A 25,114-nucleotide genomic window follows, 5' to 3' on the forward strand; every position below is an offset into this window, starting at 1 on the left:
TCCAAGCCAAAGGAGGGAGCGGAGGGCCCCCGTTCGAAGGAGGCTTCCAAGCCAGAGGACCATCTCGCCTCGCCTGCATCCTCCAAGGCATCCAAGGGACCGGGGCCTTCCTCATCAGCGGCGGCCGCTGTTCTCTTGGATCTCCCTGACAACCCATTCTTCCCTTTGGAGGAGACTCCTAAGACCGGGAAGAAGAGGCACCGTGACAAGGCTGATCGTGATTCGGCCTCTAAAAAGGCTAAGTCCTCCAAGGAGAGACCAAAGGGCAAAGAGCGCTCCCCCTCCAGACGGGCTCGCGCCCCCGCCTTGCCAGCTCCATGCCAGGAGCCAACGTCGGTAGACCAGGGAGCCTCGGTCACGGCCCTACCTCCGCCGACCATGGACTTCACCCACGGTACGGGGGATGCTGAACCCCCTCGCTCCCTGGGGCATCGCTCTCCTTCCCATCCCGCAACGGATGATGAAGAGGACTTGCCCCTCACACAGGAGACCCCGGATCTCTTTTTCGACATGCAGTCGCGCCGCTACTACATGTCCGTGCCGGAGGACAGGGCCATGAGGGAGTTTACCAAGGTAAACCCCCATCCCTCAGACCGAGCCGAACCGGCCAAGTTGGTCCCCAGAGCATCGATCTGCGAGAGACTACCTTCTCCATCCCGTAGACGTGACAGGTCGCCGTCTCCACCTCGTAGACGTGAGAGATCGCCGTCCCCAACCCGCAGGCGCTCCCGGTCCTCAGTAGACTTCGCCCGCCCGAGATCCCAGGTCAGGTTGAATGATCCTCTCTCTTCCGATCTGGACTCTGACGACGAACCGCTGCCGCCTTCAGAGGCGCCCTCGGACGAGGATGTCCTCTCGGGTTCAGCCTCCCCTCAGAGGATGCATAACCCAGAGCCGGCTTCGCCGTCGGACGACGTCAGGGCCTTTACAGAACACGTGGTCAGGATGTCAAGGGCCCTCGACATCCAGCTCGCATCTGCGGAAGACGACGCTGAGGACCCGGTGGAGCGTCGAGTACATGGACGAGTTCCCACTCCACCATGTCTGCCTCTCCTGCCTTCTCTCCAGACTATCGTCAAGAAGTCTTGGGACTCTCCGGCCACCCTATCGGCACCCTCCCGCAAGGTCCAGGCGCTCTATAGGGTCGCCCCGGCGAGTTGCTCCTGGTTGGCAGAACACCCTAGGCCGAACTCGGCCATTGTTGAGGGAGCCCAGCACAGCTTCGTTCCGAAGCAGGCCACCTCCCCTGTCGACCGAGAGGCAAAGAAGGTAGACGGACTGGCCAAAAAGGCTTATTCGGCATCGGCTCTTGGGATCAAGGCCGCGAATTATACCGCCTGCATGGGGGCCTACATCCAGACCCTCATGGAACGGATCTCCCCCCTGGTCCCGGACGTCCCGGATGACATCCAGAGACAGCTGGTGGAGATCAAAGACGAGGCCCACTCCATCGGAAGCTGGCTAATCACCACTTCCAGGAACATGGTGGACTGCTCCGGGAGGTCCATGTCTGCGGCCATGGCTCTTCGGCGCCACGCATGGCTGAGGGCCTCCGATCTCAACCCCACGGTCAGAGCGGCCATCGAGGACATGCCCCTCGACGGGACTGGCCTCTTCCACGCCGAGACCGACGACCGCCTGAACCGCAAGTTCAGGATGAAGGCGGCGGCCAAGAAGCACGGCATGTCCTCAGCACCGGCTTCTCCGTTCCCGAAGCGACAGCGCCCGTGGCAGCCGCAAGGTCAGTCACAAGGGACCTTCTCCCGGGACCGACAGCCCCAACACCAAGGCTCCCAGAGACAGCGCTTCCCTTCGCAGTCTTCCTCCTCCTCTGGCCGTCGCAACTTCCCGCCGCGGTACCGCAAGTCCCGCCGCCAGGATACCGACCAGGGGAAGAAGAGAGCCTGAAGGGACGCAGCGCGCTTCGTCCCTTCCTCACCCATCCTTTTTCTGGACATCTTGAGGCCCTATGCTAACACCTGGGCCTCTATAACATCGGACTCGTGGGTTCTTAACATCGTCCGTAGGGGTTATGCCCTCGAGTTCCAAGAGCTCCCTCCAACTGGAGCCTTCATGTCCACTCCCCCCTCGGACACCCTTCTCGACGAAGTGCGCACATTGCTTGCTAAGGGAGCAATCTCCCTTTTGCCGCCCGACCAACATCCTCGGGCCTTTTTTTCCAGATACTTCACTGTACCTAAAACGGATGGGGGCATCAGGCCCATCCTAGACTTGAGACAAGTGAACTTGTTTTTGGACTATCGTCGTTTCCGAATGGTAACCTTGGCCTCCATTCTGCCTCTCCTCCACCAGGGCCTGTGGTTCGCGACTGTCGACCTGAAGGACGCCTATTTCCACATTGGGATCCGGGAGTCCCACAGGAGATTCCTCGCCTTCGCTGTCGGCTCCGTCTCGTACCACTACAACGTGCTTCCGTTCGGCTTGGCCACGGCCCCACGAGTCTTCACGAAGTGCATGGCTCCAGTGGTGTCATACCTTCATCAGAAGGGCTTCATGGTCTTTCCTTACCTGGACGATTGGCTGTTCGCAGCCGAATCCCAGGACGAGTTACAGGAGGCAGTCTCATTCGCCTTGCAGCTCTTCGACTCCCTCGGGCTGGTGGTCAACAGGGAAAAGTCCCACTTCACACCAACCAGACAGGTCAAGTTCATCGGGGCCATCCTCGACTCCGAGAACTGCCTAGCCTTCCTCCCTCCCGACCACTTTCGGGCCCTGACGTCATCCCTCAGGCCTTGCATCTCCCACAGAAGGGTAAGAGCCAGAGATGTCCAAGTCGCCCTGGGCCACATGGCATCGACGACATTCGTCACTCCCTGGGCAAGACTGCGTCTTCGTCCGCTCCAATCCTGGTTCCTCTCCGTCTTCTCTCCGCTAGAGGACCCGCCTTCAGAGTGGCTCACGGTACCCAGACCTATAGCCGCTTCCCTCAGATGGTGGCTACACACCTCCAACGTCTGCACCGGGATGCCTTTCCATCAGCCCCAGACACAACTGACGCTGACAACAGATGCATCCCTGGAGGGATGGGGCGCCCACCTGCTCGACCTTGTCGTCAAGGACAGGTGGTCCGCACCAGACAAGCTCCTCCACATCAACGCCTTGGAGATGCTCGCAGTGGAGAAGGCCTTGAGGGCGTTCGAGTACGCTGTCTCAGGGAGAGTGGTCCTCCTCAGGACGGACAACACCACCGTGATGTACTACATCAACAAACAAGGTGGCACCAGGTCCAGGACCCTGCTCGACCTCACGCTCCGCATCTGGGACTGGTGCATTCAGAGGCGCATACTCCTCCAGGCAATTCACCTTCCCGGAGAGGACAACGACCTGGCAGACCGCCTCAGCAGATCTCCATCGGTGTGCCACGAGTGGAGGCTACATCCCGAGACGGTCAGCGACCTCTTCGACCGGTGGGGAACCCCCCGGATCGATCTCTTCGCGACCAGATGGAACAGCCACTGTCCCCAGTTCTGCTCCAGAAAGCGATTCGACGGATCCCTCGGAGACGCATTCGCTTTCCTCTGGACGGGGGTGCTCCTCTACGCCTTCCCTCCGTTCCCTCTCATCATCAGGGTGGTGTCCAAGATGACAACGGACCGCTCCCACGCGATCCTGATCACCCCGTGGTGGCCGAGACAACCGTGGTTCGCATCCCTTCTCCACCTCTCCGGGAGATGCTTCCTCCGTCTCGACCCGCGTCCGGACCTGTTGTCGACCCAGGACGGACGGATTCTCCACCCGGACATCGAGAGCCTGCCGCTGGTGGCCTGGAGGATCCGGCCCTAACCGCCTTGCCGGAGTCGGTGAGGACGGTGATCCTGGCTGCCAGAAAACCTTCCACCCAGCGCTCTTATGCCCTGAAATGGAGGAGATTTTGCCTCTTCCTAGACCAAAAGGGCTTGTCTCCTGCACAGGTGTCCACTCCAGTGGTGCTGGAGTTTTTGATGGCGCTTTTGGATGGGGGGCTGGCCCTCACATCCATCAAATGCTATCTATCTGCCATTTGTGCCAAATATCAGTTCGGGGGGAGGGTGTCTTTTTTCAAGGACCCTTTGGTGAAAGGGTTCCTAAAAGGTTGTGCCAACCTATATCCTCCCGTGTTGGTACCAACGCCGGCTTGGAATTTGGAGTCGGTACTGTCCGCTCTCCAATCCAAGCCCTTTGAACCAATGGCCACAGCGGACTTGAGACTGTTGACTTGGAAAACCGCTTTCCTTGTGGCCATCACCTCTGCCCGCCGTGCGGGCGAACTCTGTGCCTTACGGAGGGACCAGCCATTCCTAAGGTTCCACAAGGACAAGGTGGTCCTCCGTACAGACATTACCTTTCTGCCTAAGGTTGTGTCTACCTTTCACATGTGCCAGGACATTGTGTTGCCCACTCTGGCATCCGATCCGACGTCGGATGAAGAGCGACGCTTGCACTCTCTTGATGTCAGGAGGGCGCTCGCGTTTTACCTGGACAGAACTGCTGCCTCCAGTCGGTCCGAGAGACTTTTTCAATGCTACTCGGAACCAAAGAAGGGGTTGCCCGTGTCTACGCAGAGGTTTTCCAAATGGGTGGCTAGCACCATCCACCTCTGCTATGAACTTCTGGGCAAACCTCTCCCTGGCAGGGTTCGGTCACACTCCACAAGGGCTATGGCAGCATCCTCCGCATTCCTGTCTGGGATCCCTCTGGAGGATGTCTGCAAGGCAGCTGTTTGGTCCCAACCTCTAACCTTTATTAAGCACTATAGGTTGGACACCAGGGCCATCCGAGACGCAGCTTTCGGGAGGGCTGTGTTAGTCTCAGGGTTGCATTAGTTGCACTACTGATGTTTTTTGTATTATACAGTTTACACTGTTACACTGTTGAATGTTGATTTGCACAACTCTTATGGGATCGGTCTTGCATGACCTCGGTTCCCTTCTCAGGTTTAGCAAAGTTATTGCTATTTGATCTGTGCATGAACAAAAAGACTGACTCCTTTTGTGGTTCAAGGTGTTTATTGTAATAAATATACCTTTGGTTTACCATAGCTTTGGTTTCAGGACACTCCCTCCGCCTCATACCTTAGCTTGTCAGTCTAAACCCATTTGTATGATTCGCAGAGACCACGAAGAAGAAGTACAGGTTGCTTACCTGTAACGGTGTTTCTTCGAGTGGTCATCTGCGAATACATACAAATCCCACCCGTCCGTCCCCTCAGTGTCCTGCTCACATTGGCTCTCTTTCCATCGCCTGCTTGGCGGAAAAATTGCGGAACTGGGGAAAGAGCGGGAAGGCAGGGGCCTTATAACGGGTGGGCGGAGTTACCGCCAAAAAGTTGCAATTTGTGCAGAGTGAGCTCTGCACAGTGATTCCAGTAGGTTCCGAGCAGCACTGCGCAGGCGCAGTGAAACCCATTTGTATGTATTCGCAGATGACCACTCGAAGAAACACCGTTACAGGTAAGCAACCTGTACATTTTCACCAGTTGTCCCAAAAAACAGTGGAGGAAGGGAAAGAGATGTAAATCAATCTTCTCCTGTCAGTTTATTTCACACAAGCTTTTACTTGCCTTCCATGTCTATGGCAATTATCTTCAAAGGACACCCTAAGTATCTCCTCTTTTATAGATGCCCTCCAAATCAGGAGTGAGCAAAATCTGGATTTGCAGTATGAGGGGGGGGAAAAGATTAAATTAGGTGTTGTAGGCTATATTCCAGAGGATGGAACTGCGTATTCCTTGACTAACACCCCCCCCCCCAAATCCACAGAGTTACCATAACTTAAAGGCACACACACAGAGGAATGAATAATTTAAATAAGCACATCCCAAATCTTAACTCAAGTTTACTTGCACTGACTCAGGTTCAGAATCTTTGTTGAAAGAGACTAGCTCTAGATTGGTCCAAGCAGAAGTGAGCCACTTTTAGAAACACAAGATCAAGACTCAGACTGAATTGTGTGAGGTGGAGGTGAATCCTGTGCATATCCATTAAAATCTATTTATAAAATTGATCATAAAGTATAATTGGCATTCTGCAACAGTTGTCCCAAGTGTTAACTTAAGTCTCCTCTACATTCCAGTATATAATTATGCTGTGTATGTTCCTGCATATCCATGGTTAGGAAATAGTACCACAACCCCATGTTTATAATCAATAGTATGAGAATCCAGCCAGTGTTTCTTCTTTGAGCTCAAGCAGGATTTCCAAGCATAAAACTCAAAGTAGTGCCATCTGAGATCTAGAATGTTACGCTTAAAAAAAAAAAATGGGGAATGGGGGAAGGGAGGAAAGAAGGAGGTATAACTTTTATTGGTTTTATAAAAAAGAATGTGTTGGCAATTTGGTGACCTATGAAATACCAAAAGCAGCAGCAAACATTTATCCAGTGACAGCCCGAGGTAGCACAGGCAGCTCTTAGTGGGTTTATTTTCATTATTACAGCAATTTTAGGGCTGCATGCCGCAATTTTCACTCGCAGTGAGGTATTAAATTGAAATTACCCCAGATGTAATTGTCACACAGAATAATTCTGGACATGCTGAATTTAATGTTTTCCAAGCTGTAGTTTTATTATCCAAGTGAGTGCCAAAAAAACACTTGTCAACAGCTTCAGCAGCAATCTGCCTTTTAAGTAGTAGATTGTTTAATGGAAGAGGTTGTTTGGAAGAAGCATAAAGAACATGTTGGCATCATCTTTTAAAGTGATAAACTTATTGATCAAATGAGCTTGACGAGTGTCACCAAATGTCTCTTATATGTATTTCCCATATTTTGAAGGATGTTCTCTCAGCATGACCTTCCAGCCACAAATTATGCCTCATATTTTAGGTGTACAAGACAGACCTTTCACTGCCAAGTTTCTTTACACTTCATCCTCATACTTTGTGTTCCTCATGCTGGTGTGAACCAAGACTAGGAACTGATGAGGACAAGACTTTTCTCTGTTGATGCCTTAATAGGTTACTTAAATGGGCCATCATGCAGTCATTCAGCACTATCTGTGGGAACAGAATTTGGAAATATTACTCATTTGGACTAAAAGTCCCAGTGACCCTAGCAAACTTGGTAGTGGTTACTGGATCATGAGAATTGTGGCCCCAAAAAAGACACACACACCAATTCTGTGTAAGAAGCAATATAGGGTAGTGGTTATTGGCTTCAGGGAACTGGCTTTAATTTGTAGTTAGCTGATTTATCCTTGAAGCTTGTTAGACAGACGTCTGTAAATTTGTCTCCTACTTAAGTACACTAAAGCTTGGAAACGTTACCTTTTGGGCAACTTTTCAAATAAATAGCAATGTTAATCTGTTGCAGCATAAAAAAGAAAGGGGGGTGGAGAAAGGAATTGAGCAAGATCGACTTAAACATGAGTATCATTTTTATTTGAGAACCACCTCTTTTAAGTTCTGTATTGTATGTCCAGAGGATAAATGAACACAAATCTAATATTAGAAATGACACACACACCCTCAATTGCTGGGCATTTGTCTCCTTGAACATACAATATGAATATTATATTTTTTAAGAGGAACATACAATATGAGACTTACATATGGCATTTCTAAAACAAAAAACTTCAAAGGAAGACTGGAAAGAGAAACATCTGAATTGGGAAACATTCACATATTACTGTACACTCTATTAGCAGAGGTATGAAAAGAGATAAAGACTTCCTGGTTCACTAAGTACATTAATGCATACATCTTCCCAATTGCACATATAACAAAAGGAACTGGTCAGAAGAGCTTTTGACCTCCAAGGAATGACTTTTGGTAAGCAGATTTATTGTTTTCACATGTCAGTATTAACAAACTACTTTAAAGACTGCTACCAGTCTCCTGAAAGACCTGTATCAGACCTTATCATCTCACACACCTCTTTGAAGATTTATGGCCAGGGTCACAGTTTGCATATCTTTGTATCGTAGTATTTTCTATCCAATTCCCACAACTTTGTAACATTGTAAAGCCTGTGACTTTAATATCACTTAATTATTTTGTAAAGGCTTTAACTTTAGTATCACTAACACCCAAAACAAATGGGCATAAAAGGCACTTTCCACATGGTTTGGGGGGCATGGTGATTAGACAACACATGCCCCTAAACTATGCTGAAGCTGTGCCAGGTCTGCCATAGGTGTCCTAGAAAGGTATGGATATTTCCCACTTCTTTCCGCAACAGGGGCACCCTCAGGGCTGTGGTGTGTAATTGCCAGGGTCCTGAGGAGATCAGAGTGGGAGCGGCTTCTGGCTACTCCTTGCTGCCTAACTGTTTCACCCCTAAATCAATGTATCTGAAGAAGTGGATTGATATCCATGAAAGACCATGCTAAAAACAGGTCAGTTAGTCTTAAAAGTGTTGCTAGATACCTCTTCCTCTCTTTTATACTTTTGGACTACAGCTTCCAGAATGCCTCACCCAGCATAGCCAGTGTTGGCTGGGGGACTCTGAGAGTTATAGTCCAACAGTCCAACCAAGTAATTTTACTAACCTCTGCCTCAGATTATTCATGATTTACTTTCTCTTGGTTCAACTTCCTTACACAGATGTTTTGAGGATAAAAACAATGCACACACCACCTTAAATTGTAGAGGATAGGTGGGGGGAAATGAACTTAATGTAGTTCATTCACTGGGGACACCGCATGGATGTGAACGTCACTGAATGCCGCCTTAGAATTACCAAAATGACCTTACCCAATATAATAGAAAAATTCTGTTGTACGCAGACACTCTAGTGCAGAATTAAAAGTTTGTGAATTTTTATCTACCCCAGTGATACAAGAGTCTATTCCTCTTCTGGCTCTGCACTCTACCCCTCCCCACAATCTCTTCAGACATATAGCTTATATACTCATGTACAAGTTGATCTCATGTATAAGTTGAGGGCAGGTTTTAGGGCCAAAATCATGGATTTTGATATGACCCATGGATATGTCAAACTTAGGGGCAGGTAACAAAAGGTGTAAAGGAAGAAACACCACTTCCTTCCCTCTTTCTCCTTCTCTAGACTTCTCCCTACCACCTCACACGAATTCCCTGGTGCTGGAGGAAAAGGTTTTAACATCAGATTGAAAAGGGAAGGCACTGGAAGAAAGTGGAGTTTGGTGGTCAGAGAGGGAGGAGAAGGATGGAGAAAGAAGGCTTTAACATTGGATTGAGAAGGGAAAGAAGTGGAGTTAAATGGGGTGTTTGGTGGGGAGCGAGATCCAGAGGGAAGAGCAATCCAGAGGAGGATCAGGAGAGAAGGTCTTAACATTGAATTGAGAAGGTTAACATCTCTGTCACACACACAGTCCTGCCTCAGCAGCTCTATCAGAAATCTCTGCAGAGGCAGGAAGAGTAGGTCATCAGGGCAGTGGTTCTTTCAGGACCTTTCTAAGCAGTATTAGTGTATAGAACCATATGTAACTTGTCCCAGGATTTTAGGGTGTATTTTTGGGCATAAATTTTTCAACTTATAGTTAAGTATATATGGAGACTGTGGCTTTTCAGAATAATAAAGTAAGGATGAACCAAACCAAACAAGTTAAGAACAGTAGCCAAGAATAGGAGGGTTTTTTTGTGTGTCGGAAGGGAGGGGGGTCAGGTTTAGCTGTCATTTTTCAGACAGATCTCAGATATTTGTTAATTGAAGTAATTTTTCATCCTATTGTCAAGTCAACGAGTTCAAATGTGTGATAAAGACAAACATGGGGCTGATGTGCACATTAGAAATACCACAATAATATCTGTTGAAAAGTCCAGGGCAAGCAAGAACACACCTTGTGGCACACTTAACCACAGAGTATCCCACATACAAACAGGTAGATAAATACTGAAAGACAAACACTCTTTTTACCAAAGGGAGAGAAAATGAAAGAAACAGAAATAATTTCTAGAAGCCTGGAGATATATTAAATCTGTTAACATATCTAATTCTATTGTACAAAGCTCTCAACTATTACTATAATTTTATGTATTAGTGGCCTGGGATCTTCTGCTTCCATTTATCATCCTGCCAAAACTATTCCCCTTTTTGTCGACCATATATATAGCATACAGTGCCACTCACTAAGATGGAAGGCTACACATCTGAAAGCAGTTATTAAAAAAACTGCACATAAATAGCAGTGAGAGAACAATTTGCCCAAAGTTTGTGGTTGGTTCTGTAAAGAGCAAGTAGTGTTCACATCAGAGACTTTTCTCCCCTTACCACCCCAGATTAATTTCCCACTTAGATATGAAAGCCGTTATGAATGCATTATTGCAGAACTCTCCTTCTTTCCTTTAATGCCTTTTTTCAACCACCCGCTTTTTCCTAAGTGTAACATTTCCCATACACTTTTGCTTTGAATTATTTATTTCCTCAGCACCTCTTTCTCCAATAAGATCCTTATTTAATTCTACATTCTGTGCAATGTAGGAAGTTATTTAATAAAACAGTTAATAAAAAAGGTCCAAGGAGCAGGGTGAAAGAGCTCATTTTGCAATGTTTGTGATTCCTTTTTCCATTTCGGAGACAAGTCTTTCAGCTCCATTTATTTGTTTGAATTGGCTCTTTTCAGGCACTGAAAAATATTCAGCAAACTTAGTTTATTTATTTCTTTAGGGAAAATTTCTAACATTATTTATTTATACCATTATATCTATCTTACAGACTTGAACTGGGTTAATGGTCATTTCCTGCTCCCCCAAATTGTACTTTCACGACTGAAGTGGTGAGGTGAGCTGAGGATCACTAACAGAGATTCCCAGCATCTCACCAAGTTATAATTTTCATATTACTTGTGGGGCAGAGGACAAGGAAAAACTATGATGAAAAACTGATATGGCTTTGGCCATGAGAAACTCTCTTTCCTCTTAAAGCTGTGACTGCACATAGATTTTATCTGAAATTGGTAGCTGTGTATTTCTTAGAGTGTATGTAGCCAAATTCAGTCATTATTTCTGAATAGATACATTAATATTGATGAGAAAGGACTCTATGTGCTAGCTTCTAGGTTCTTATGTGTGCCAAACCCACTTTCTAAGGGGCTCGACAGCCTGCCCTGAAAGGGCAGGCTGGAGCTGCCTATTTTTGTTCCTGAGGGAGCCCGCAGCAACCAAACCACATGGGCTCCCTCCACACCAAAAAGAACCTCCTAAGAGCAGGTTGTTCTTGGCGTGTGCAGCCGCCGCCATGAGTGCACCATTAGGGCACTGTCGAATGTCGATGATGCATGGTGCTGCGATGTGCAGATGCTGTGCCACACTTGCATCATCATGGTGGCCCCCATGTGGACATGATGGCGCCGCTGCCGTATGCTAGGCCATGGGAGCGTGCGGATACTCCTCACTCCTAAGCCCTAATTTTGGCCCCAGGCTGCTGCAAACCAGCAGTCTGTACCGGGCCTAAGTCACCAAACTTTGCAGTGTTGAATGGGGAGATCTGTAAGAGGCTTCTACTCCTGTTTCCTTAGATGGGAGTAGAAGATTTTGTTGAACTTGGAATCTAATCAGCCTAGTAAAGCAATTGCATAAAAGGTTCTACTTGCATTCAAAGAATTCTTCCTTTGAAGAGTTCACCTATGTCCACACACAGAAGTTGGAAAGATTGGGAGCATAATGTCTGAATAGGTTTATGTGTTCTGAGTTTTCCAGTTGACTTAACCCCCTTCAGAAGCTATTCTCTATTACAAATAGGGATGGAAAGTAAAAACACCGTTATTTATTTCTTGGTGAAAAAAATGATTTCACAAGACTTGGTGAGACCTTTTGCACAGTTTTCACCTGGTGTTTATACATCTAGTGTTTGGAGAAATTGTTCTGCACAGAAACACATATGGCTTTTGCATGAGAATTGTGGGATTTTGAGCATACACACACACACACACACACACACACACACACTGTTTCCAGATAGGTGATTGTGTTTTTGTACAAAATTGCTGTTTTGTGCACAATCCTGCACAAAAATGTACAAAACCCAGCAATCTTGCATTGAAAATTTAGCCACATGGTTTCGTTGTGCAAGACTGCTATTTTCTGTGCAACATTTTTGCAGAGGATTGCTGCACTTTACATAGAAAACATATGCTATACTGCCTACCCTAGCTTAAAGTCTACATGTCACAATCCACTACAAGGATTCTTGGATCTGACACCATCCAGGCTGGAGGGAGAGAAAAGACAGGCCCAGCGCCATCGGGCCTATCCTCAAGCAGAAGAAGAGCCCTCTCTCCATGGCATCTGACACCATCCAGCCTGGAGGGAGAGAAAAAACAGGCCCAGCACCATTGGACCCAGCCCCCTTCCTCCCCAATTACCCTGTCTGCCCTCCAAATGTCCCCAAACGGGGCACTTAGAGAGCAGACAAGGTCCGTGGGGAGGAAGGCAGGGGGCGTGTCCATTCCTCTTCTCCTTTTGCCTTTCCTTGCCCCCAAAGGGCTCCAGAGAGCCCTTTGGAGGTGGAGAAAGGTCCAGGAAGAGGAGGACTGGGGCCATGCCCATGGCTCTGCCTCCTTATGGGCCTTTGCTGACCCCCCAGCTGTCTCTGACAGCTGGGTGCTAGGAAAAGGGCGGGGGGAGAAGCCCCACCCAGAGGTTGGAAGCTCCACCCACAGAGGGTGGAAGCCACACCCCCTGGGCCAGAAGTTCCACCCCGGCACACAGCCCCATCCTGAGGGGACAGAAGCCTCACCCCCTGGCACGCGAACCTGAAAAAGCTTGCAATCACTGAAATAAAGCTATCCAACAGTAAAAGTACATATAAAATCAGGAACGTATGTACTTCATAAGAACATATGTTGGAAGCAAAAGTATACAAATAGTAAATACAAATAAAACCATACGTGTTTCGGCAATTGTCTTCCTCAGTGGTAAAAAATATATAATCTGTTATATCATCATTATTAGCTTGGAGTCATCCAGTATAAGTATGAAGTAAATAAATAATAAAATCAAAATCCTGGATACTCCAATAAGTGTTAGTGCTATACTAAAATTAGTTTCCAGCATTTAATGTTTATTGTCAAAACTGGCATTTCTTATATTATAAACTTGCCATCATACTGGTAAATAAAGTTTATTTATACTTTTTTTTACATTTGGCTACCAATTTGGCTACCAGTTTGGCTACCAGTCCTGAAAAATAGCAAGATGAAGACTCAACAAATGGAAATGAGAAATCTCCCAGGGTCAGGGGTTTCCCAGCAGACAATGAGCACTAATCAAGCAGACACTAACCCTCTTTTGCAGACCCTCCCACCCTGAGGCCTGCTATTAGCAACAGAACAATACACATGCAAATCACTCCTGCCTTCCCAGGGTCACACAGGAGCGGCCTGTTACCGCCCCTTTCCGCTCCGGATCAGGGCTGTGGCAATGACATGGTGCAGCCCCAATCCAGCCTTTCCCCAAATGGTAAAAAGAATGGCAAAATGCCACTTGTTTTTGTGCTAGGGAAAAGGTGCCTTTGCCATGGTAGCGGCACTTTGAGGCTCTCCTTTTGGCACTTCATCACCTGGATGCAGCACCAAAGTATCGCCATGACACCACCCACTGTGTGGTCAGGCACACAGTGTGACAGCAGTGTCAGGGCAATGTTGAGGCATGCATCGTGTGGATGCCATGCCCCACTCTGCCCTGAGGCCAGCGTAGAACCCCAGTCTGTACAGCCTCCAAGTTTTGGTGGTTTCACTAGGTCTGCAGCCCTTCATACAGCTAGGCCAATTGCCTTCTTTCTCTGAAATATGAAGGGAAAACCGACTACTGAAAATTCTTAACAGGACTATTATTATTAGAAACTGTAAAGAGTTTCTGCTTTCCACAAATATTCCTGAGCAAAATGCTTCACTGGGAATTCTTATCTAAGATAATTCCTGAAGTTTAAGGCTCTTGTTGACAACATCCTAACATATTGCGCTGCTAGTCTATGCATTGGTAGGTTGGATTGTAACCACACAAAATGAAAAATAATTAGAGATCTCATCTGAGATTTCTGCTCTTATTTCTTCTATTTTACAGTTTTTAAAAACTTGTGCATACAACATAAATCAAATATGAGAGTAAACTCTGAGTGATTCTTTATGCCTGGTAGAAGTCAATATTAACACAATGGGCTGGCTCAGTTAAAAATGAGATTTGAGTCTGAAGTCCCCAAAGCCTTTCAATTTCTAAGAGAACATCTAGAATTCAAAACAGAGGCCCACAAAGCTACCAGTATAAAGCTCTTAGGCTGGGCAGGCATTCAGATGGCTACATTTTTCCCCCAGCTTTATACATATAAATAGAGGGACAACTTACTGAACATGATTTTTGTTGTTAGTGCAGGAATGGGGGACTACCATCTCACAGGCTATATATAGTTTCTCAACTGGTCAACATGCTTCTTTTGCTATTGTTGACCAGCCATGAAATAATGAGACGACACATAATTGTGTTAAACAAGGGCCATTTTATTGACCTAGAATCTATTTAAATATTAGAAGCCTGGAAGCAACCTGATGCGGGTCCAGCTGAGGCCCCGGTGTCAACCTGTGACACCTCTCCAGCTTTCCCTTGGATGAAACACCAGATCCTGAGGACAATCCAAAGAGACTGGTTGCTATCTCAGACATTATTATTATTATTAAGCTCTATTTATATAGCGCTGTTCATCTTCAGAAGGCCAAGCACCTTGAATTTATAAGACAGAGTAAACTTCCAGATCAGCCCCAAGGGCAGACTCCGCAAGTCCCCTGATCCCATTCCCCGTGGAGTCACTTCCAGAGCCCAACTTTCCACCACAATGACATGTACACTGATCTCATATCTTCTTCCCCCACTACCTGCCATGGACAAGCATCTCCTTAGTCCCTTTCCTCCACTAGGCCAGCCATGTGATGATGCTTACTTCTCCCATGAGTCTCTCAGCTGGGTCTCACTCTTATTGCTTTCACTTTTGAGCTAGATCAAATTAAATATATTTTCAGGTCCACCGTGGGGCAAATTCTACTTGTTTAATTAAAATATAGTTCATTTTTCCCCATTATTTCTTCCTCTAAGCATGTGTAGTGAAGTTTCTGTCCCTCCAGCCCCAGAAACCAGAGAGGAATGTTAGGGTAAGACAGAAAGTGCTAACACAAAAAGAAAGCCGTAACCCTTCATGGCTCAGAGTTCAGAAAACAAGGTTGCAAAGGAAAAGAACCAACAAAACATATCAAAGAGGCTTTTTTAAAAATATGAAAGAGTGGTGCTTTCTGCACCGCCATTTGGGACGTCCTCCGGACGTCCCATTTTAAAAAAGGGGTGTCTCTTATAGACGCCCCTGGGCCTAGTACGGACTCCGTCCGTACAAGATGGCGCCGGCCCTTCTACATGACCGGCGCCATCTTTGCGTATCGGACGCTGAGCGTCCGTACGCGTCGCGCCGCTTGTGATGTAGCGAGCGCGCCCCTGGCGCCTCGCTACATCGCAAACGCGATGGAAAAAGAAGCTCCATTTTGGAGCTTCTTTTTCGGTCCGCGCGGGAGTCGGGCCGTGTGAAGGCTCCGGCTCCCCCGCGGACCTACTGGCGGCGGCGGTCTGTACCCCGCCAATGTGCTTTCAAAAAGGGAAACAATTAGTGTTTAAATCTACAAGGAAAAACCTTTTTAGTATGATGAAAGTTTTAAAAACCCTGTAGAAGATCTGTCTACAAAGGTCTTTCTGCCTATTGAATAGGTTGCTACAGGACTCTTCGTGTCATGTTGAGCGGAAGGCAGAAAAGTGCAGCTCATACATTGAGTGTGTCATGAAAAGCTAACAGCTTTCCATCCATGTTGTTCACTCTACAAAAGAGTGGGTAATGTATTCATCTTTTACAACAAAGTATTCACATCAAAGGCAAAACAAACAAAAGGCCAAACTGGATACAAAAAGAATGGGATGGCATGAGCTAATTATTCTCTTGGCAGAGACTCAGAATGACCTGGTAGGGCTATGAATGGGATGGAAAAACAGAAAGAGGGGTTGTGATGAGATGTCCACACAGGATCTCAGCTTAGCAGTCTGTCTACTCAGGTGCTTAAGTACATTACAATAGGCCCTTGATATCCACAGGGGTTTGGTTCCTGGACCTCCCATGGATAACAGAAACCGTGGATGCTCAGGTCCCATTAAATACAATGGCATAGTAATATAGTGACCCTTATACAAAATGACAAAATCAAGGTTTATTTGGGGGAATTTATATATTTTAAAAACATTTTCTAGCTGTGGATGCTTGAATCTGTGGATAATCAATCAGTGAATATGGGGGGCTAACTGTATATTCTCAAAGGTAAGCAGTATTATAGAAAAGAGGAAGTTGTGAAAAAACAAGAAAAATATTATGGAAGTCAGTGCTTTGTGAAAAGATAGTGTCTCTCTAATTGGTCCAAGAATATTGAGAATAATGAGAGGGATAACTGAGAAAGGGGGGGGGGGAAGCAATGGCCAAGTTTTAGAAAATATGAAGTACCTGGAATCTAACCTACCGAAAAAGAGCTGAAACCTTTCTCATAAGGTAAATGATTGCCTTTGGTTAATGGTGAGGTAGGTGGGTCTGAGCACCTCATATCTTCAAGAGCTGAATATTGGCATTGAGAAAATTCTAGGGCAGTATTGTGCTTCCTCACATAAACCCAAGAAAATGTCACTGTACATTGGAAGACAGGATTGTTTTATTGAGACATTGATATCTCATTCTTCTGTGCAAAATGGTGGGTTCCAATATTTAAAAGAAAACTGTTCTTAAAATCAGTGAAAGAATACCATCAATACAGGGGACAGGGTCAAATGTTTAAAATAATCCATTGGCTGCCACAAACCACAAGAACCTATTGGAATAAAACATTCATAAGCAATCAGTGAAAAACAGTGAGGGAAGGAGCCAATTATACTTCATGGGATTCTCTTAACCTCGGTGGAACCACTGAAAAGAGTATCTATCTCATCCTGCTGAAATGTCTATAGAAAGGGGCTGAAATGTTTGATGGACTGTCATGTTACAACTGGTCTGCTCCTATATGGGTGGCTGATTCCAGGTTTGGACAGGAGATTCTTGCTCTGTCCCCTGAGAGTTGTGCTGAGTGATTCCCAAATGTTCCATTAGTAATCCCTTTACTAATTAAAATTTAGACCAAACTCTGGGAGAGGTTATTTGGAGATATAGATGGAGGTTCCACTCATAAGCAGATGATGGCCAGCTGTTCTCCTTTTTTTCATCAAAGCTAGGTAACCAATGCATATTCTTAATCAGTTGCCTGGGCAAGGTAGTAGCATGGAGGGAGGGTCAATCAACTGAGATTCAATCCAGGCAAGATTGTAGTGGGCAAGGCTTTTCAGACCAGGGCAGTAATATTCAATTATTTTGACAGGAATTGTACTCCAACTGAAAGTTCAGGTTTGTAGTCTGTGGCTGCTCTTGTTTCCAGCACTTTTTGGGGACACAAGTGGTCTTAGTAGCTTTGAACCCCCTTTATCATCTTATGCTGATATAATAAATATGACCTTATCTGGACAGATGTTCTTGTGACCCCTCATTGGAATACTTTATTGTTGTTATTGTTGTTGTTATACACCCTTGAGTTGATCTCGGCCCATGGCGACCCTGTAGATGAGACATCTCCAAGACTCCCTATGCTTCACTGCTTTGCTCAGGCCCTGCAAATTCATACCTATGACTTCCTTAATACAGTCCATCCATCTAGCATATGGCTTTCCTCTCTTTCTGCATCCCTTCTTCTTTCCTAGAATTATTTTTCCTCAGTGAATCATGCCTCCTTGTGAAATGGCCAAGTACAACAGCCTCAGTCTAATCATTTTGGCTTCCAGAGAGATTTCTGGTTTGATCTGCTCTAGGACCCATTTGCTTGAATTCTTGGCTGTCCATGGTAACCTTAGCATTCTTCTCCAGCACCACATCTCAAATGAATTAATTCTCTTCCCATCCACTTTCTTAACTATCCAGTTCTCACATCCATATATGGTAATAGGGAATACAATGGCTTTTATAATTGTAACTTTCGTGCTCAGTTGTATGTCTTTACATTTTAGGATATTTTCTAGTTCTCTCATAGCTGCCCTCCCCATTCTTAGTCTTCTTATGACTTCTTGACTGCAGTCCCCATTCTGATCAACATTTCATCCCAGGTATGAAAATCCCTTTACTATTTCTATTTCCTCATTGTCTAGGTTGAATCTGTGCACATTTTTTGTGGTCATTTTGTTTTCTTTATGTTCAACAATAAGCCTGCCTTTGCACTTTCTTCCTTGATCTTCCTAATAGTTGTTCCAAGTCTGTGATATTTTTGGCTAGTAGTATGATGCTGTCTGCATATCTTAGATTATTGATTTTCCTTCCTCCTATTTTCACTCCTCTTTCTTCTGTGTCCAGTCCTGCTTTTAGTGTATTCAGTCCTGCATACAAGTTGAACAGATAGAGTGAGAGGATGTAGCCCTGTCTGACCCCTTTGACAATTGGGAATCATTCTGTTTTGTCCTGACAGTGGCCACCTGTCCTGAGTAAAGATTTCTCATTAGGACTATCAGATGTGTTGGCACTCCCAGGTCTTTAAGGCGTTCCATAGTTTTTCATGATCTATGCAGTCAAAGGCCTTGCTATAGTCTATAAAGCACATGCTGATCTTGTTTTGGAATTCCTTGGTGCGCTCCATTGGCCACCGTATATTTGCAAAGTGGTCCATAATGCCTCTTCCTTTCCTGAATCCTGCTTACACTTCTGGAATTTCTCTCTCCATGTATGGTTGGAGTCTATGTTGCAGAATTTGGGGCATGATTTTGCTTGCATGAGAGATTAGAGCTATGGTCCTTTAGTTGCTGCAATCTTTTGTATCTCTTTTTTTGTGGATGGGGATGTATAATGTTGGCCATGGTTTTGTTTTCCATATCTGTTGACATAAGTTGGTTAGCACTGGTGTTGATTCTGTTAGTGTGGATTCAAGCAATTTGATTGGAATCTCATCTGTTCCTGGTCAATACATACTGCATTGTGTTAAATACATGAATTTGTCTCTGAGATGGTCTGGAAACAAGAGCAGATCTAATTTAGGATAATGAGATTGTTTATTGGGACTAATATGCTCATATTACACCAGTACTTTCTCATACATGGTTTCCAGTCTTTTTCTAAGTCTAGTAGTCTTTGGTAAACTGCTCTGTTGCAACTGAGACCCACCTTAAAGTATTCTGGTTCTCATCAGGCCAGGGGAAATGGATAGTTCTTGGCACTCTAGCTGAGTTCACCACTGCTCTGGTATTTTGAAAATCAGGCGAGCAGCCTTTCAGTTTGTTCAGTTTCAGCTACACCCTTGGTTGTTACTTAACATCATTTACTATCAAATGCCACCCTTATGATTCTCTTGTGATACCCTAACATATGCATTATTCTTTTTCTCTTTCTTCTTTCAGATGCACTACATTACACTACCGTACAGATCTGCCACCAACCAGTATTATCATCACTTTCCACAACGAAGCTAGATCTACATTATTAAGGACTATAAGAAGGTAAGATGCAGGAACGGAGGTCAAATTCAGTTGCTTTCCAAAATTCCAGTTGCCATATAAAAACCATCAATATTAACTTTCAGTAATAGGATTGAAACAGTATATGAGAATTGTAAATGAGAACAATTTTGAAAATGCTGTCCTGTATGAAGTTTGTCCTATAATACTGTGGCATTTGTGTTGAGATAATGTGTTAGAACTGGAAACTGGTATGGTATCATAGTTCTGAAATTTGAGTCCACATTTTGCCTCAGCCACAAGCTCACGCAGCACTCTTAGGCCAGAGATGAGCAAACTTCCCAGATCAAGGGTCCAATTCCTCCCCGCAAAATTGCTACTGCAATTAGCACTACTCCAGTAAAATGGAACCAAAAGTGGCTGTTCTTCCTCTTCATGGTAACTTTTATTTTCGGCTGGGGCACATATTGCCCACTCCACTCCCTTTATCTCAGTTTTATCATGGATTAAAAAAAAAACTTTGTCCAACTTTCTGGGGTTGATACAAAAATGACAGTGATAATATGTGTGAAGAACTTTAAATATGCAAAAGTGTTATATAATTGCTAATTATTGCAAAATTAGAAACCATGGGGAGACTTATTACAGGTTGAGTCTCCCTTATTTGAAATGTTTGGGACCAGAAGTATTTTGTATTTCAGATTTTTTGGGGGGATTTTGGAATACTTGTATTTGCATATATGTATGTGTGTGTGTGTGTATACATAATGAGGTATCTTGGAGATGGGACCCAAATTTAAACACAAAATTCATTTATGTTTCATATACATAAAGCCTGAAGGTAATTTTATACAACATTTTAAATATTTTAATGCATGAAATAAAGTTTGTGTACACTGAACTATCAGAAAGCAAAGGTGCTACTATCTCAGCCAGCTATGAAAAAAGTTTTGGTTTTTGGAATTTTAGATGAGGGAGACCTTCTCTTTTAAAGGAGGAGAATGGCCATTAACTCATTCTTTAGTAAATGCAACTTCTAGGGGTTTGGTTGATACTTGCTGGAATAGAAACAGCTAAAAGGTGGAAGCTAGCTCAGAATTTATCAGTAAGGCTGTGACTGAACAGACTGTGGGCAATGGCACTCTCAGAGAAATCAGCCTGCTAAATGAAATACAGCAAAAGAGAAAAAGGCAGACAATTTTGAGGCTGTTGGGTTTCCTTTCATACTTTACCATTTATCACTTCAACAGCTATATCGTGTGGACCTCCAATAACACAATCTAACTTGGGGAGCAATGTGATTAATTCTGTTCAACTTTTATGAACTATTTATTAAAATAAATGGACTAGCAAATTTGAATTCACTGCATGAGCACCTGAATTTGAAAATGCTGGTTGAAATAAAGTTACGTATGGGTGTCTCTGTAACTCAACAGACTGCATTAAAAAAATTTAATGCCTTTAATGAATTATAAAATTGTCCATAGACATTTAAGTATTTCAATGCTGTTTAAATTCATAGAAATTTAATATTTTAGGTTTTTGAAAAATTATTACAAAATGAAAATGGATCAAACTTGTGCTTGAAAGAATGTGAACATTATAGAAAGCAAAGCAGATTAAACCATCTCTTGGAAAATCTAGATTATGAATCCAATTTTCTTCACTACCAGATCTGTTCATGCACAATCATTTCCTCATTTTTCCTCCTCAGGTTCTCTTCATCTACACAGTCACTACTTCAATTTATACAGATTTCTAATTCTTAAAATATTTTGAATGCCTGCTGGCCATTTTGACAGTATACATTACTACTTAATGCCAATGCAGATTTTGGGCACTGGTGTGGGAGGAGAGGGGGAGTAGTGTATTAACTAATTCATTCTGCTGTTGTTCGCTCTTTTTCCCGCCTTTTTGTATTGGCAGCTTCTCTATGAACAGATCGTGCAATTACTGGGCTCATTCATTATTCAAAATGATCCCACTACTTTCTAGAGCTATTAATTGCAGGGATGCAGACTGTTCACAAATGATTCATTTGTAATACTCCAAATGTGAAAATCACAAGCTGTTTTGCAAGGAGGGATGGTGATGTGGTTTGGGATGATAGCAAGAGACATCCTGGATCTTAAGATCATGCAAAATTACTAGTTGTGCCTCACTGTATCTTTGCTTATCATCACTGACTCCAGTCTGGCAGTGTAATAACCAATTGATGAGGACTATTCAGTTGCATAAATCTTTATTCTTGCTTTATTTTCCAAGAGAAATTATCAAATTAATATTTTTAAAATATAACAATGGAATTGCTAAATTATTCATAGCCTTTCTCTTGGTAATCTAATGAATATGGAATCACTGTTGAAAGTTGCTTAAGTATATTATCTTACTATTTGTGGATTCCTAGTCTAAATGTGTCAGGGAGGTAAGAGTGTTAGACCAAAATGTTCAAAGGCCAGGTGAATTGACAACAAGGCCAACTGAAGCTAAGCTGAATCCAAACTGCTCTCAGTAGGGAGAATGCTAAAAATGAATTAGGGCTAACATTACCCTGATGTAACTTTATGCCAGCATTGTGACTGTGTCTCTGGGCTGGAATGAGATTTATATCTGGACTAACATCTCTACCTCCTACTTTTTCCACCTTTTTTTTTTTTTTTTTGGCTTTTCTCTGGGCAGATTTTAAGCAACCAAATAGTTCTGCCAGCAGATTGTTGTTTTGGCAGATGTCTCAGATAACTGGCACAAGGAGGTTGTGCTGACATGGATGGAATTTCTTCCAACTGAAGAAGTTTATGGTTAATCCTGTTCACTAACAGTTGGTACTGCTTGGAATTAGGATTGCACTGTGAAGTGTCAATCTTTCTGATAAAAATGGTATCTATGGACTACAAGATACTTCTACAAGTCAATTCAGTACATGCTGTTTTCCAAAGGCCTTAAGATGGTTTTCTCTTATTCCGCCCCCACACACTCTGTTTGTGGTGTTTGCCGTGCTTTCCAGCGCACATCACCAAATTCAATGTACATCTACCGTTACTTTGCAGATTCTGACACTAAAAACAACAAAAACTCAGTGTTGTGCTCAAGCAAATGAAACTGCAGTGAAAGAAACTGTATTCAGTATGCCACAGCTGTATTACCATTTCACTTAAATAACATATGGGGAAAGGCTAACTAAGTGGTAGAGAACACATATTTTGCATACAGACAGTTCCATGTTCAATTCCTGGCTCCTCCATAAGGAGCTGGGAAAGAGTCCTATCTGAAAACTGGAGAACTGGAGTGCTTTTTCACATTTAAAGCTTGTGTGCCAACTGCACCCATTACTTGAGATGTCAGATCTGGCTACAATGTTATATACCTTAGTTACATCCCATTTGGACCACTATAAAGTGCTGTATGTGGGGCTACCTTTGAAGAGTGTTTGGAAACCTCAGCTGGCCCAAAGAGCTTTAGCCAGACTGTTACCTGGGGCACATTACAGAGACCATATCACACCCCTGTTGAAACAGTTCCACTGGCTGTCAGTTTGTCTCCAGGCACAGTCCAAAGAACTGGATATGATATATCCCTATATAGCTCAGGTCCAGGCTGTTTGGAAGACAGCATCCCCCTGTATGAGCTGGCCCTGACTATGAGATCACCAGGAGCCTTATCAAACAAGAAAACAAAATTGAAACAGAGCCAGAAGATAGTGGCTTTTTCTGTGGTTTACTCCATGACAGCATAGCTCTTAAGTTCTCTTCCCACAGGAGATGGTCATCAGAGCAAGTCTTTTGTTGAACAGATTTGTCTGACTAGGGAAAAAAAAGATTTGCTTTAACTACCGTCTCTCATGAGAAGAGAACCTAGGTGCTACAATGTCATGTGGTAAGGCAGAGAGAAAGCAGCTACTCTCCAGCTCCATTTCAGCTTTGTTGTCTCATGCAATAAGGCTCTCAGTCCCACCATCATCACAAGTGCAGTTGGTGGGGATGCAAGAGGGGCCTTTCTCAGAGCCCCTAGAAGAGTACTGTACCTAGAATAATCTCCTTTCCCTTGTTCTCCTTCTAGTGGCAGGCAAAAACCTTTTATGCAAACGGGCTTTTAAAACAGAAAGTTTTTAAATAACATACTAGGAGGAGCTGCATTGTTTATCTGAACTGTTTTAAATAGCTTTTTATCTTTTTAATTGCATTTTATTATTGTTTTAAGCTGACTTGATTTAATACTGCAAATAGTTTTCTATTTTAATGCTCTCTTTTTGTATGCTTTTAATTGTGTTGTTCTTTCACATTGTGAGCCACGTTGAGTCCCAATTCTGGGGTGGGTGGGAAGTGAGATATAAATAAATATAACAACAATAACAACTTCAGTTTTAATTTCACATCTGTTACCAATGGCAGGAACAAAATATCTTTATGCTTAACCCAAGGCTCTTTATTAACCCTGAAGGTGAAAAAGGAATTCGCAGGAGAGAGTGATAAAGAGGCAGTATTGGCCTAGAACATAGACACTGAGTTCTCTTCTTATTGTTTTAGTTGCACAATGCAAAGATGGTATTACCTTCCTGTCATTTCCAGAATAGTTTCTAATAAAAAATAATGCTGATTTATTGGCCCAAACAGACAAGCCAAAATAAAGCAGCTTCGGGTCACTTTGGAGGTATGCTGTTCAGATGACACACCCATCTTAAGAGTCCAGAAGCTGCGCCAAAGCTGCACTCCAGTCCTTAGGACTGGAATGTGACTTTGGCATAGCTTCTGGTCTCTTAGGATGTATGCAACATTTAAACAGCATACCTCCAAAGTGACCCGAAGCAGCTTTATTTTGGCCTGTTTGTTCAGGTCCAATGTAACAACTGTTCTGGGATATTCTGTTGATTCATTAGAATGTAGCATGTAGAGACCATTAAGACATACAGAGTGTATGCATCAGATGGGTTTCATTTCTACCAGCACAGAGGAAATTACACATGTTATGGATCTTATGGTTAGAGATTATAGGATCTGAGTTTTGCTAAGCACAGAAGGAAAAAAATATGCGGATCAGACAGAGGACAGAACAAAAACAAGGAGCAGTCTACAGGACTAGCCCTATCATTAGGCTGAATGAGGCAACTGCCTCATGTGAATGATGCTGTGCGATAGCAATTACAGACCACTGCCTGTTCTCTTGAGCTACAAAATGGTACCTTCTATTGGAAGGTAGTGTTGTGTTTATCACACAGCATGTTCTCACCCCATAAATCAACTTGCTGTCCTAAGGTGTGGTAGATGATGCTATCTCATTGCCAAGACTGAAGTAAGATCAACTGGTAGTCCAGTCAGCATCAGTTCATCTGAATGCAAAAGGGGCTCTATTTTAACTTTTGCCTCAGGCAGCAAAATGGCTTAGGCTGGCCCAGGTGGATAGGATCCAGTCTAAGTCCAAAGCTGGCTATGCCACAGAATCATGCTAGATGATATGCTTAGAAATATTTAGAAGCAGTAATCCTTTTCAGCACCCCTGCTTTTCTTTTGTATTTGGTCATTGGAAGATAAACATGGGCATAGTTTACAAGTCTAATTATTGAAGCACCCTATTTTGTGGAAAGCCTGCTATCAGAGGGAAAGACTTAATAATGGCGGGGAACGCAGATTTGAACCCCAGTGAGAGAGAGAAAGATAAGAGGGAGGCAGAGAGGGAGAT

The 25,114-nt window shown here is 44.2% G+C and overlaps 1 protein-coding gene across 3 annotated transcripts in view; it reads left to right on the top strand.

The window, feature by feature from the left end:
• GALNT14 (polypeptide N-acetylgalactosaminyltransferase 14) overlaps positions 1-25,114 on the top strand; it is a 384,373-nt gene that overhangs the window by 228,526 nt on the left and 130,733 nt on the right. For all 3 annotated transcript variants that reach the window (XM_042438475.1, XM_042438484.1, XM_042438494.1), the window contains one exon: positions 19,385-19,483. In XM_042438475.1, the coding sequence (XP_042294409.1) occupies positions 19,385-19,483 (99 nt within the window). The remainder of the gene's footprint in view (positions 1-19,384; positions 19,484-25,114) is intronic.

The sequence above is a fragment of the Sceloporus undulatus genome, chromosome 1 (assembly GCF_019175285.1).
Source record: "Sceloporus undulatus isolate JIND9_A2432 ecotype Alabama chromosome 1, SceUnd_v1.1, whole genome shotgun sequence".
NCBI classification, from domain to species: Eukaryota; Metazoa; Chordata; class Lepidosauria; order Squamata; family Phrynosomatidae; genus Sceloporus; species Sceloporus undulatus.